A 12,033-nucleotide genomic window follows, 5' to 3' on the forward strand; every position below is an offset into this window, starting at 1 on the left:
GGAGGAGGAGAGGGGGAGGGTGCGGATGGGGGGGGGGGTGGGGGGGGGGTAGAGGGTGGGGGGTGGGGGGGGGGGGGGGGGGGGGAGATGTTGTTTCCCACATTTTCCAGAGGAAGATGGAAACCCAGAATTTGAAAAGGGCCATTCTAAGCCTGAAGGAAGACTGGGACAGAGACTTGAACCCCTTCCTGGCCCTGGGTTCTTCCATGTTGCACCTGAGGGTTGCCAAGGATCCATTGTGATATGTTGGGGCTCTGTCTGGCAGAGGAAGAGGGAGGTGGCAGAAGTGGGTAGCAGGTAGGAGGGGGCTCTTGGATTACAAATGTGTCAGTGGGATCCTGGAGCCTCTATCCTCCAGGCTCTGAAACCGTGGTGGAAGGAGAAGTGAGTGCTTGACCTTGAAAAGGGAGGAGGTTTGTAGGGAGGGGGCTCAAGACAGGGTCTCAGCCTATCTTTCCCTAGGTGTTCTCTATAAAATGGGACTAGAATAGTCTCTAGGACGGGGTTGTTAAATAGACCCTGTGGGCTGCTACAGTTAAAATGTATTTGAGAAATGTTTAACAACAAAAATCAATAAACATATCATACAACATAGACAATGTTAGCTTGTGGTTTTCTAAATCAGTCTGTGGCCTGAAGGGATCTGTTTCTTTTTGAGTTTGACACCACTGGTCTAGGAGACTGAAATCGGGAATACAATTCTGGCAGCCCCAAATCCTAAATCACAAAATTCCTGACCCCAGCAAGGTCACAGAATCTCTGAGTTAGAAGGCAAGCTTGTCCTCCCCACACCCAAACAAGAATTTCCTCAGCCGTGTGCCAGATAAGAGTCAGGCCAATCTTTGAATGAAGACCTTGGGGGCAAAGGAATTCACAACCTCCTGGGGCAGCCTAATCTACTAGAAACTTCCAATTGTTAGGACTTTTCTTTACCTCAAGCCTAAATTCCATCTAGTTCTCTCCCAGTTCATTCCTCAGAAATCCAGCAGAATCAGCCTAATTTCTCTTCCTTGAAACACTTGAAGACGGCTTTCATGTCTTCTCTTCTCCAACCTAGACATCCCTAATTCCTTTAGTCCTATTTTGATGTGGACTCAGAGCCCTCCACCATCTCAGTCACTGCCCCTCCTCCCACCCCATCCACACTAGGTGGTTAATAAATATGACTCCCAGACCTGAAAGTATCATCTCCCAACTCTCCCTTTCTTAATGCAGCCTTACTAAGACTGCATTTAAGAGAGACAGAGGCCACACTGGGTTAGGATACAAAAGGCCTCTTGTGTACTTGCCTTCCTTCTGGAAGAGATAGAGTCCTTTAAATGGCTCACTAGGCCTCCAGGGAGATAGAACCATTCTCGAGTCAAATCTTGGGAAGGACACTGACAATACAGATTGCCTCAAAGAAGAGGGACCAATAAAGCTGTAATTAGAATATATGATGCCCAAGGCAAGTAATTTGTCCTCAAACTGATTTTGTAATTCATGATGTAAAAAAATAATACAGATAGGGATTCTACCTGTGATTTGATTTTGTTCCTGCAGGGAACTCTCAGAAGGAATTTCCCTCTACTGATGCAGGTCAGCGGGTCCCTTTTCTGAAATTTTTAGTTTCAGAGAGACTTATTAGGGCCTTGAGAGATTCAGTGACTTGTGCTGGGTCACACAGCAGGTATGTGGGTAGAGACAAGATTTGATCCCAGGTCTTCCTAGTACATGCCATGATGCCTCTAGTAAACAATACCCCAAATGGTTAAGACCAGTTTAGTTGATTAGATGGTAGGGAGGGAGTTTCTACAGATGACTGTCTAAGACTTAAATCTAAGACTCAAGACCAGTTTAGGTTCCATGTATGGGCAGAGTTTATCTTCATAGCCACCCCAACATGGAATGGGTTTCCTCTGAAGGAAGTTAAATGCCAAAGCACAGGAAATCTTCAATCAATCAACAAGTATTTATTGAAGGTCTATTATGTGCTGGACTGTGGAGGAGGGCAGTACAAGGAATAGAACAATCTTTACTTCCAAAGATCTTACTGACTAATGGGAGAGACAACACATATAAATACATAAAGTATAAACATAAAGCTAATGAATGTAAATGTATCCAAAGTAGCTTATTACAAAGTAAAGTGGGAAAAAGGATATTAACAATTGGGAAAGGGGGGGGGATTTGAGAGAGGCTTCCTACAAAAATTGGTGCCTGAGCCTTGTCTTAAAGAAATGCCCACTTGTGGGGAATATTGTAGAGGGGATTCCTGGTCAGAGTGGCACTAGTTGGCCTTTGAGGTTCCATCCAGACTCATATCACGATTCTATTTACTGTGTGCTTGAAATCAAGGTCTTGGGGTTTAAAAAACTTCCTTACCTGGTGGCTGATTACTGACCCCTGGGTTGTTGCTGTTCAGACCCCATTTGGGGTTTTCTTGGCAATGATACTGGTGCGGTTTGCCATTTCCTTCTCCAGCTCATTTTACAGATGAAGAGACTGAGGCAAACAGGGTAAAGAGACTTGCCCAGGGTCACACAGCTAGCAAGTGTCTGATGTCAGACTGAGTTTTCTTGACAGGCTCAGCACTCTATCCGTTGTGCCACCTGGCTGCCCCACTGACCCCCTGGGGGGGATGAATTTTACCTTAGTTCAAGTCAATTCGATAAACAATTATTCAAACAAATTAAAATCTTTTAACTCCAAATTACAAAACTTCAAAGAAGGACTTTCCCAGCTCCTCTAGAGTTTGAATGGGGGATAAGGATTTTAGAGTCTTAAGTCCCTTCAGACTGCTCCCACTGTTTTACGAATAGTGCTTGGGCCAAACTTTTTTTTTTTTTCTCAGAAAGTAGGACAGAAAGCAGGGAAGCTGGGCACAAGGCTGACCTGGGGTCTGGGTCATTCAGGACCTTCCCCTTCAGCCCTAGAGTTTTATGCTTCTATATTACAGTTAAGCAATATTGTGTTTTCTAGTTACCAGATGGTATAATCTCTACTAGACTGCAAGCTTTTTGAGGGCAGGGACCAGGTCTTAACTTTGTATCTCTCCCAGAACTCTTTGCACCAGTAACCTTTAGTCAGTCAGTCAACAAATATTTATTATGCTTTGACTATATACCAGGTAGTGACCCTGAGAGCTGAGTACACAGATTGGAGTAGAAAGTAAGCCAGTCTCTGACCTTAAAGGACTTACCTTCTAATGCGGAAAACGACACATAAAAGAAAGTTGAAGAGGGTGAGATAATCTCTGGAAGCACTTGGCACAGTGCCTGGAACATAGTAAGAGCTATGTAAATGTTCCTCCTCTTCCTCTTCCATATTAGAGAGGTGACCCTTTAATAAATGTGTGTTAAATGAATGAGTGATTAAATTGATGAATTAAGTCCAACATTGGTAACCATGTGTTCTCTCCTTTCATTGGCAGGACAGTGGTACATAGCCCCTGAAATTTGACTTGGGCCCAAACTGCCACCTGGTTCCTTCTGTGAGACCGCGATGGCTGACAGCTCCCCAAAGCTCCTCCCTGCTCCCCTCCCCAGAGTTGAATTCCTTAAGTCCTCCCACTTCAAAATTGGGCTTGACCCCCGCCTCCAGGAAGGGTGTATGAAGACTACTTTTGGCAGCTGGTTCCCTGCCCACTGGGGTGTCTATGCGGCTACCCCCTTCCTGCCAGGCCCCAGCAAGGGGCTCTTCCACCAGGACCTGGAGAAGATCCGAGAGATCAGCAGTGAGATGCACACAGCCTTTCCTGTCCATGAAACGATCAACTTGCGATCAAGTGCCAGCCCACTGATACAGACAAGCCACCTGAAGATGCACGGAGACCCCCGAATCAATGTCTTCAAGACCATTTTCCAAGAGAAGTATACCTACCCAGGACCCAAGGACTTCAATCCTTTCACCAAGGAAGCCCTCAGGCAGTTCGATAAAGATAGCTTCCCCAGTGGAGACAGAGACAAACTGGGGATCCCCCTGTCTCACAATCGCCAGGTCTTCGTGCCCCAGCAACGGTTTCCCCAAGCCCCAGCACCTTCCCTGCACCTGGGTGAGGGGGGCACCCTAATTCTGCCCCAGCTCCAAGCCCTAGGCTTTGGACCTTTCCAGAACCTGTCTTGACCTGGGCTCTGGTCCCCCCTTTGCTCTGGCCATAGTCTTAAAGGGCCCATAGTCTCAGCTTCTCTTCTTCCTGCTTCTCTTTCCCCCCCACCTTTGCCTCCTGTCCCCAGCTCCCAAGGAAATCAGGAGAGGACAATGGATGGATGGTAAAGCTGAAATATTTCCCTCTCCTTGGAGATCCAACCACACTTGACTTCCCTAAAACCCTTTCTCAGGTGTCAGTAAGCAGTCAGGGAGTGGGAGGGGGGGCACAGTCTTCACCAGAACCTAAGCTGGGCTTTCTTCATGGGAAGATTCACCTTTGTTCTTTCCCTACCTGTCCTGACCTCACACCCTACATGCACCTTCTGCGATGAAAAGACCCTGAGTCTGGGAGGCAGGAGACCCGGGTTTTTGTCCCCAAACAGTTACTGTCTTGTTAAGTGAATTTGTGTGAGTCCTCATCCTCCTCCACTGGTGCAATGTCCCTTCTGTAAAAATGAAGCTAATAATCCCCATCCTCCTTTGCTCTCAGTTTTACTGGGATCATGGAAAACAGACAATGTCTCTGTGTATCTTTCTCACTCCCCTGTCTCCTCTTGGTCTTCCTCTTTCCTCTTTGTCCTGATCCTCCCTTGTTTCCATTTCTGTTTCTTGGTCTTTTCTTTGTCTCTCCTTCCTTTTTTTTTTTTTTTAAGCAATTGGGGTTAAGTAACTTGCTCAAGGTTACACAGCCAGGTGTTTCTGGGTGGGTGCTAAGTGTCTGAGCCCAGATTCGATCCCCAGGTCATCCCGACACTGGGGCTGGTGCTCTTACTTGCTGTGCTACCTGGCCACCCTTCTCCTTCCTTCTTTGTACCCCTCTTTCTTTGTGTCTCTTGTTTTTCTTTAATCACCTCCGTCCCTGTTGTATCTCTGTCTTCTTCCTTTCTGTCTCTGTCTCCCTTTCTGTCTGGTCTTTTTTTCTTTCTGTTCTGCTCTGTGTCTGTCTCTGTCTTCATCTCTGTCTTGATTTCTGTTCTGTCCTTTTTCTCTGTTTCTTTTCTCTTTCTCTGTTTTTCTATTCTCTCCACCCTGCTCTCCAACTATTCTTGCTCTGATATCTCTCTCTTTCTGATTCTGTCTCTCCATGTCTCATCTGGGCCCCATTTTTTTCCTGATTCTCTGTCCCCACTTCCCTCTGTCTCTGGGCTTCACTCCTCAAAAATCTCTTCTTGCTCTGATCTCTGTCTCTGTTCTTCCCCACCCCCTTTCATCTATACTGTTGCTAGGAGGACCTTCTCCCCTGAAGTGGGGAATGGAGCCTTTTCCAGATACCTCCTATCGAGAGGAATTCCAAGGAAAATATATGTCTCCTACCCACCTCTGTGAGAAGGTAAACCTTTGCCTCACTGAGTGCAATAAGCCATCTCTGGTTTCAGCACTCGCACTGACTATGTGCCTATCTGTCTGCAGCTGAATTCCCACCTGCAGTTAGGAGACTCCAAAATTGGCTTAGAAGGAATCTGTTCAGAGCAGAAGAATGCCTATACTCTGCAGGACCTGCCCCAGCACAGGTATGGCTAAGATCCTAATGAGAGGTAGCTCCAAATGGAGGGATAAAATCTACCTGTGCTGTCCCAAGAAAACCCATGATGGGGCTCAAACTGGGAAGGGGCCTCAGTCTCCCTTGCTGATACCACTACCTCATCCCTCTCCAAGGCATCTCCTCTTGGGAAGCTACTGGGCCTTCGGGTCTCAAGCCAGTGCCTGAAGTTCCACCATTATTAACTTATGCTGTTCCAACTAGAAGGGACCCGAGAGTTACAGAAACATGACCCTCTTCTCCTCAAACATACAAATATTTGGCAGGGGCCTCAAATTTACTTCTGTTTGCTAGGCTTTACCCCTTTCTTCCAGGCATCATTCTTGCACTTTTCCCTTTCTGAATCTTTCTTCTTCTTTTTCTTCCTTTTCCTTCTCCCCTACTTTTTCCTCTTCCTCACTACTTTCTTGTCTCCTTTTCCCTCTCTTTCTTCTTTCCCCTTCCCCCCCCCCTTTTTGCTTTTTGGAGGAGGGAAGTTTTCTTCTTTTTCTCCCCTTTCCTTTCCTTTCCTCCTCCCCTCTATCTCCTTTTCTTCTCTCTTCCTCCACCCTTTCCTTTCCCCCTCCTCCCCTCCTTCTTTTTCTTCATTATTCTCTTCCAATCTCTTCTCTCCTTTTTCCTTCACTTTCCTTTTCTCCTACTTATTTTCTCGTCTTGCTTTTCATCCCTCCCAGTACACAGAATTATTCCTCCCAGGCCCTCTGGGGAATGTTTATCACTTAGTTAAACAACAAATGTATAATGTGCCCATTATGTGGCAGGCTTTGTACTAGGAACTGAGTTGTAAACATAATGAATGAAACAATCTCTGCTCATTAAAGGTTTAATGGGAGGAGACAAGCTGTAGATATAGAAGCATACATAAGAAAAATAAAAAGAGACTCATAACAAAGTAAATATAGTGTAGATTGGCAGGGAGGGCACTAGCAATTGGGGTCAAGAAAGGTTTTGTGAAGACAGTACCTGAGCAGCATCTTAAAGGAAGAGAGGAACCCCAAGAGCCAGCGGTGAAGAGGGGGTACATTCTAGACATGAAGGCTAGGCGTGAAAGCCATAGCGAGGTAGATTTAGTGGTTTGTGTGAGGCACATGGTGAGAGAGGGAGTGATGTTCAGGAAGGCTGGGAAGATAGATTGGGATGGGGTTGTGAAAGGCTTTAAAAGCCAAAAAGAGGTGTTTATTTGAACAGAGCCCAAGAAAGGAAGTCACTAGAATTGATTGAGTAATGGAGAGACATCTCTTTTTGGAGAAAATCATTTTGGCTCCAGCATGGTGAGAGACCAGGTAGGAGGATGTCACAAAAATCTAGGTGAGAGATGATAAGGGTCCTGAATCAGGAGAGCTAGCTATATGAGTAGGGACAAGGGGTCAGAGAGGAAAGATGCTGTAAGGGTAATGATAATAATAGCAGAGTTTGGCAATTCCTTGAATATGATGGGTGAGGAAGAGGAAGGAATAAAGGATAATGTCAAAATTACTAACTTGGAAGTCTGGAAGGATGATGGTACCTTCAGTAGAGATAGAGAAGCTTGGAAAAGTGTTGTATTTGTAGGGAAAGATAATGAGTTTGGTTCTGGATGTATGGAGTTTGGGATATCCAATAGCCATTTGGTGATGGAGGATGAAAGCTCAGATATGTAGATATGGGAGCCATTTGCCTAAAGATGGTGGTTAAACACATGGGAGTTGGTGAGGTTAGAGAAAGCAGAGAAGAAGGCTTAAGGAAAAGCCATGGGGGACATCCACAGATAGGGGACATGATATGGATCAGCTAAGAAAGGAGAGTAAGACATTACACAAGAAAAAAATCAGTAGAGATCAGCATCACAAAAATAGGTAGAGGGGAGGAAAGAGTCTCCAGGGGGAAGAAGTGATCAAATAGGACCAAAGGCAGTAGCAAGCTAGGGAAGCATAAGTAATGAGAAAAGACCATCAGAACTGACAATTAAAAGATCATTAACTGTGGAGAGAGTAATTTCAGTTGAGTGAAGTTTGAAGCTGGATTGCAAAGGGAAGGGATTGGGAATGAGCAATGTGGAACTGGTCTTCTGCGAGAGAAATGAATGAGACATACATTTTTGAATGTGATCAATATGGGAATTTGTTTTGCTGGACTATGCATATTTGTTATGAAGGTTTTCTTTTTATTGTTCAGTTGGGATGGGGTTCAGTGTAAGGAAGAGATAATAAATGCTTGCAAAGTATCTATTTTAAAAGAAAAAATGAAGAAAAGTTAAAATTATATTGATAAAAAAGACTAATTTAAAAAAGGAGTCAGAGGAAAGGAAATGGAGTCTGTAAGTGTAGACAACTTTTTCAAAGAGTTTGACTAAGAAATGGAAGACAGATATAGGATAATAACATGAGGGGAAGGTAGGGTCCAGTGAAATTTTTTTTAAATTGGAGAAATTTGAGAGAGAGAGAGAGAGAGAGAGAGAGAGAGAGAGAGAGAGAGAGAGGATCTGACTGAAGTTACAATTTGCTGGAGAAGATGGAAGGGAATGGGAGCAAGTGCAATGAAAAAAGGTTGTCTTTGGCAAGCAAAGGTGCCACTTCTTTGTCAGAGACTGGTAGAGAGGGGGAGAGAGTAGGAGATAATGTCAAGGGGTTTTGAGGTGGAGAGAAGAGGGAGCTTGTGATGAATGGCCTCAGCAAGGTCCTCAGGTAAGAGACAGTAGAAGGGGTAATGTGGAAGGTTTGAGGAGTGAAGGGAAGGTTTAGAATAGCTTCTGTGGGGAGTGAGACAGGGAATAAGTTAGGGAGGAATAAGAAGACTGCCTTGCTGCAGCAAGGACCCAGTTGAGGTTGGAGAACATGAATTGGTCATGTGTCTTCTAGTTACCATGGTTGTGTGACTTCCTCCAGTTCCATTCAGCAGCATGTGAATAGGGGTGGATGGAGGAGGTGATTGGTGGGAGTGATACAGTCTAGGGTTGCAAAGAGTTGAGCAGTGATGGGACAATTTGAGGAAGGATTGGAGATGATGCATAAGATAGGAAGGATCATAGGATTGTGCATTTAGAGTTAACTGGGCACTTAGAGAGTGAGTCATTAGTTTACAGATACCGACTTGCCTGGAGTCACATAGCCAGTAAGTGTCTGAGGTGTTATTTAAACCCCAGGGTCCCTCTTTCCTGATTTCAGTTCTATCCACTACATCATAGGATGGCTGAAGAAAGTTGAGGGTGTGGACCTAACTTGGGGAGTGTATTGGACCAATAGGTCTAGATGGGACTCTAGATGGGACTTGGGTGCTTCTCTGCCTGGTCCACAGCGCTTTGCCCTTCTCTCTCCTATCTCTCCACGGAAGGTATAACAAGAAAGAGGCTATAGCCAACATTTTCCAGGTGCACATCCAGCCTGGGGATGGCGATTTCCATGGCTATCTACCAAGTAGCAAGGACAAGGCTTCTGTGGATGCATCTGGTAGGCAGGGGCAGGGTCTGGGTTCCAACTGGGGCAAGGCAGGGCAGAGTCAGGATTAGGGACTAGGTCAGAGATAGAACTGAGGCAGGGAAAGCGACAGGCAAGGATGGGAGAGAGTGGGGAATACGGTCCCTGTTGGATAGGGGAGGCTGGTGGGAAGATTAAAAATCAGGATCTGACTGGTGGACCCACATATGTTTCCCCTAAACAGAGCCAGTCTTCAAACATCAAACTAAAGCAGATTCATTACTACTAAAGGAAGACCAAGACCCTGAAAGATGCCGGGAAAGAAGCAACTTCACCACAAATCACCACTTTTTTACTTGGGTCAGTCCCTGCTTCCTCAACAGGGATCCCATTCTCCTGATGGTGGGAAATTTGAGGGGTGACAATCTTTACTTTTCGAAGCACCCTTTAACCATCTTCTCAGTGTACAGCTGGTTCCATGGAGATGGGAGGAGAGAGATGCCAAGCAGGGATCACTTTCCTCTCTTGTTACAGATAAGGAAACTGAGACCCACAGAGAAGAGACTTGCCCAAAGTCACACAATGAGTGAGTGACAAAGATGAAAAACAACACTAGTCTATCCATTCCCAATCCAGGGCTCTGTCTCTTGTATAAGCAACCAATCAGTAAACACTTTTAAGTCCCTACTACATGTCAGTGCGAAGTGCGGGGGATACAAGAAGAAGCCAAAGACAGTTCTTACCCACCAGGAGCTTACAGTCTAATAGGGGAGGCAACGTGCAAAAAATATACCAGATAAATAGGAAATAATTAATTGGGGGAAGAATTAAGGGGGATGGGGGAAGGCTTTCTATAGAAGGTATGATGCTAGTCAGGACTTAAAGGAAGCTAAGGGGGTCAGGATTCAGAGCAGAGGAGCCAAAGAATTTTAGACATGGGGGAGAGTCAGAGAAAATGCCTAGAGCTCAAAGAGTATCTTGTTCATGGAATAGCCTGGAGGCCAGTGCCACTGGACCAACCAGGGAGAAAGTTGTTAAGAAGACTGGTAAGACAGGCAGGAGCAAAGTTATGAAGGGCAGAGGATTTTGTATTTGATCCTGGATGTAAGAGGGAGTTTATTGAATAGGAGGTGACATCATCAGACCTGACCTTTAGGAAGATAATTTTCGTGACTGAATGGATGATGGATTGGAGTGGGGGAAAGATCTGAGACAGACAGACCCATCAGCAGGCTATTTGTAATAGTCCAGGCATGAGGTGATAAGGACCTGGACCAGGGTTTGAGAAGTGTCAGGGGAGAGAACATGTCTGAGAGATATTGAAAAGGTGAAATCCACAGGCCTTGGCAACAGCTTGGATGTGTTCAGTGAGAGATAGTGAGGAGTCCAGGATGCTTCCTAGGTTATGTATGACCCTGAGGATGGGAGGATGGTGCCACCATTGACGATATTAGTGAAGTTAGGAGGGGTGGGGACTTAGAGAAAGATAACGAGTTCTGGTTTGGATGTATCAGTGTTTAAGATGTCTACAAGACAGTCGGAGATGTGAGATTGGAGGTCAGCAGAGAGATTGGGGCAGGAAAGGTAGATTTGAGAATCATCAGATTACATCCATGGGAGCTGACAAGATCATCAAGTGAAGCAGCCTAGGAGGAGAGGGAAAGAGGACCTAGATCAGAACACTGAGGGACACCTATGATTAGAGAGCATGACAGATGAGGATCCAGCAAAGGAGACAAAGAAAGAGCCGTCAAAGAAGCAGGAGGAGAATCAAGAGAGGGTGCAAACCTGCTTGTTGCCCCTCCTCATTTCCCTAGCCACCCTAAATGTAACTTCTGACCTTGGCATCTGGGGACAGTGCAATGGGAATGTAAATTTTAAAGATCTTCCCTGCCCCTAGGCAAAAGCGCACCTGGAGCCTGGGGTGGGAGGCTTGTTTTTCAGTAGATACTTCTTGATTAGCCAGTGGGTCAATAAGGTTGTTACATTCTCTGAGCCAGGAGAAGGCTATATAAGCCCTGATGTGAGGCTTTGTTTTGGGGCTCACTTTGAGAAGTGTTCTGTGATTTGATCTGGATTCTGGGAAGCCGTTGTCCAGAGCCCCCTGGCTTTGAAAAACCCAGATGTTGATTTGGTATGGATGTAATGGTTGGACAGTTTGGAAAGCTGTCTACTTGATCTGTTTCTGTCTTGATAATTCTGCCTGTGTACTTTGAAGTTCAGGGTGCTGACCTTTTTCCCCTGAACAAGGTAAACGATATATGTTTGACTGATTAAAGTAAGCTTGTTAACCCATTTTAAGTTGCTTTCCTTTATCAAAGCAGATCCAAGAACCTGTGGTGGCAGCAACCCTGAGGACACTTGGGGTGCTTGCTGTTACAGAGAGGTCCTGACCAAGGCCTTGGGGGAGGAGGAAAATCTGTCCTTACCGAGTTTCTGGGCCTGAGAAGGAGCAATAAGGGGCCACTTAGGGGCGTTCAGCTGAGCTCTGGGTTCTCAGAGCTTAGCAGTAGATCACTGCAGGGATGGGAGGAGGTAGGGAACCCCAGCAGCACGATAATAGCTAGTATTTATCTAGTTCTTTACAAATGTCACCTCCTTTGAGCCTCACAGCATCCCTGAAAGGGGGGGTGCTATTATAATCCCCATCTTACAGATGGGGAAACTGAGGCAAACAGGTGGAATAGATTACCCAGGATCACAAAGCTAGCAAGTAAATCCTAAGGCAGGAATTTAACTTGAGGGTCTCAGAGGTCTTCTAGTTGAACTCCCTTCCATGATGGCTGAAGCCTACAGAAAGCTAGGTGAATTTCTTGAGGTAAACATTCTTTCCATTCCATCACACTATTTTCAGGCTGTGGGTAATTTTACTGCTGGGCGCTTCTTGGTTCTGTTAAATTCTGATCCTTGATATTCCTGTCTTTTTCTTCCTTCCTTCCTTCCTTCCTTCCTTCCTTCCTTCCTTCCTTCCTT

At 45.5% G+C, this 12,033-nt stretch overlaps 1 protein-coding gene across 1 annotated transcript in view; it reads left to right on the forward strand.

Annotated features, from left to right (window-relative positions):
• The first annotated feature begins 3,455 nt into the window (after window positions 1-3,455).
• SAXO5 (stabilizer of axonemal microtubules 5) overlaps window positions 3,456-12,033 on the forward strand; it is a 12,002-nt gene continuing 3,424 nt past the window's right edge. The window contains exons 1-5 of the mRNA XM_069108231.1: window positions 3,456-4,033; window positions 5,355-5,458; window positions 5,539-5,639; window positions 8,978-9,093; window positions 9,305-9,420. Coding sequence (XP_068964332.1) covers window positions 3,484-4,033; window positions 5,355-5,458; window positions 5,539-5,639; window positions 8,978-9,093; window positions 9,305-9,420 — 987 coding nt within the window. The 5' untranslated portion in view covers window positions 3,456-3,483. The remainder of the gene's footprint in view (window positions 4,034-5,354; window positions 5,459-5,538; window positions 5,640-8,977; window positions 9,094-9,304; window positions 9,421-12,033) is intronic.

Source organism: Petaurus breviceps, unplaced genomic scaffold, assembly GCF_028583685.1.
Source record: "Petaurus breviceps papuanus isolate PSGF00001 unplaced genomic scaffold, PetGlider_PUasm1.0 103, whole genome shotgun sequence".
Classification (NCBI taxonomy): domain Eukaryota; kingdom Metazoa; phylum Chordata; class Mammalia; order Diprotodontia; family Petauridae; genus Petaurus; species Petaurus breviceps.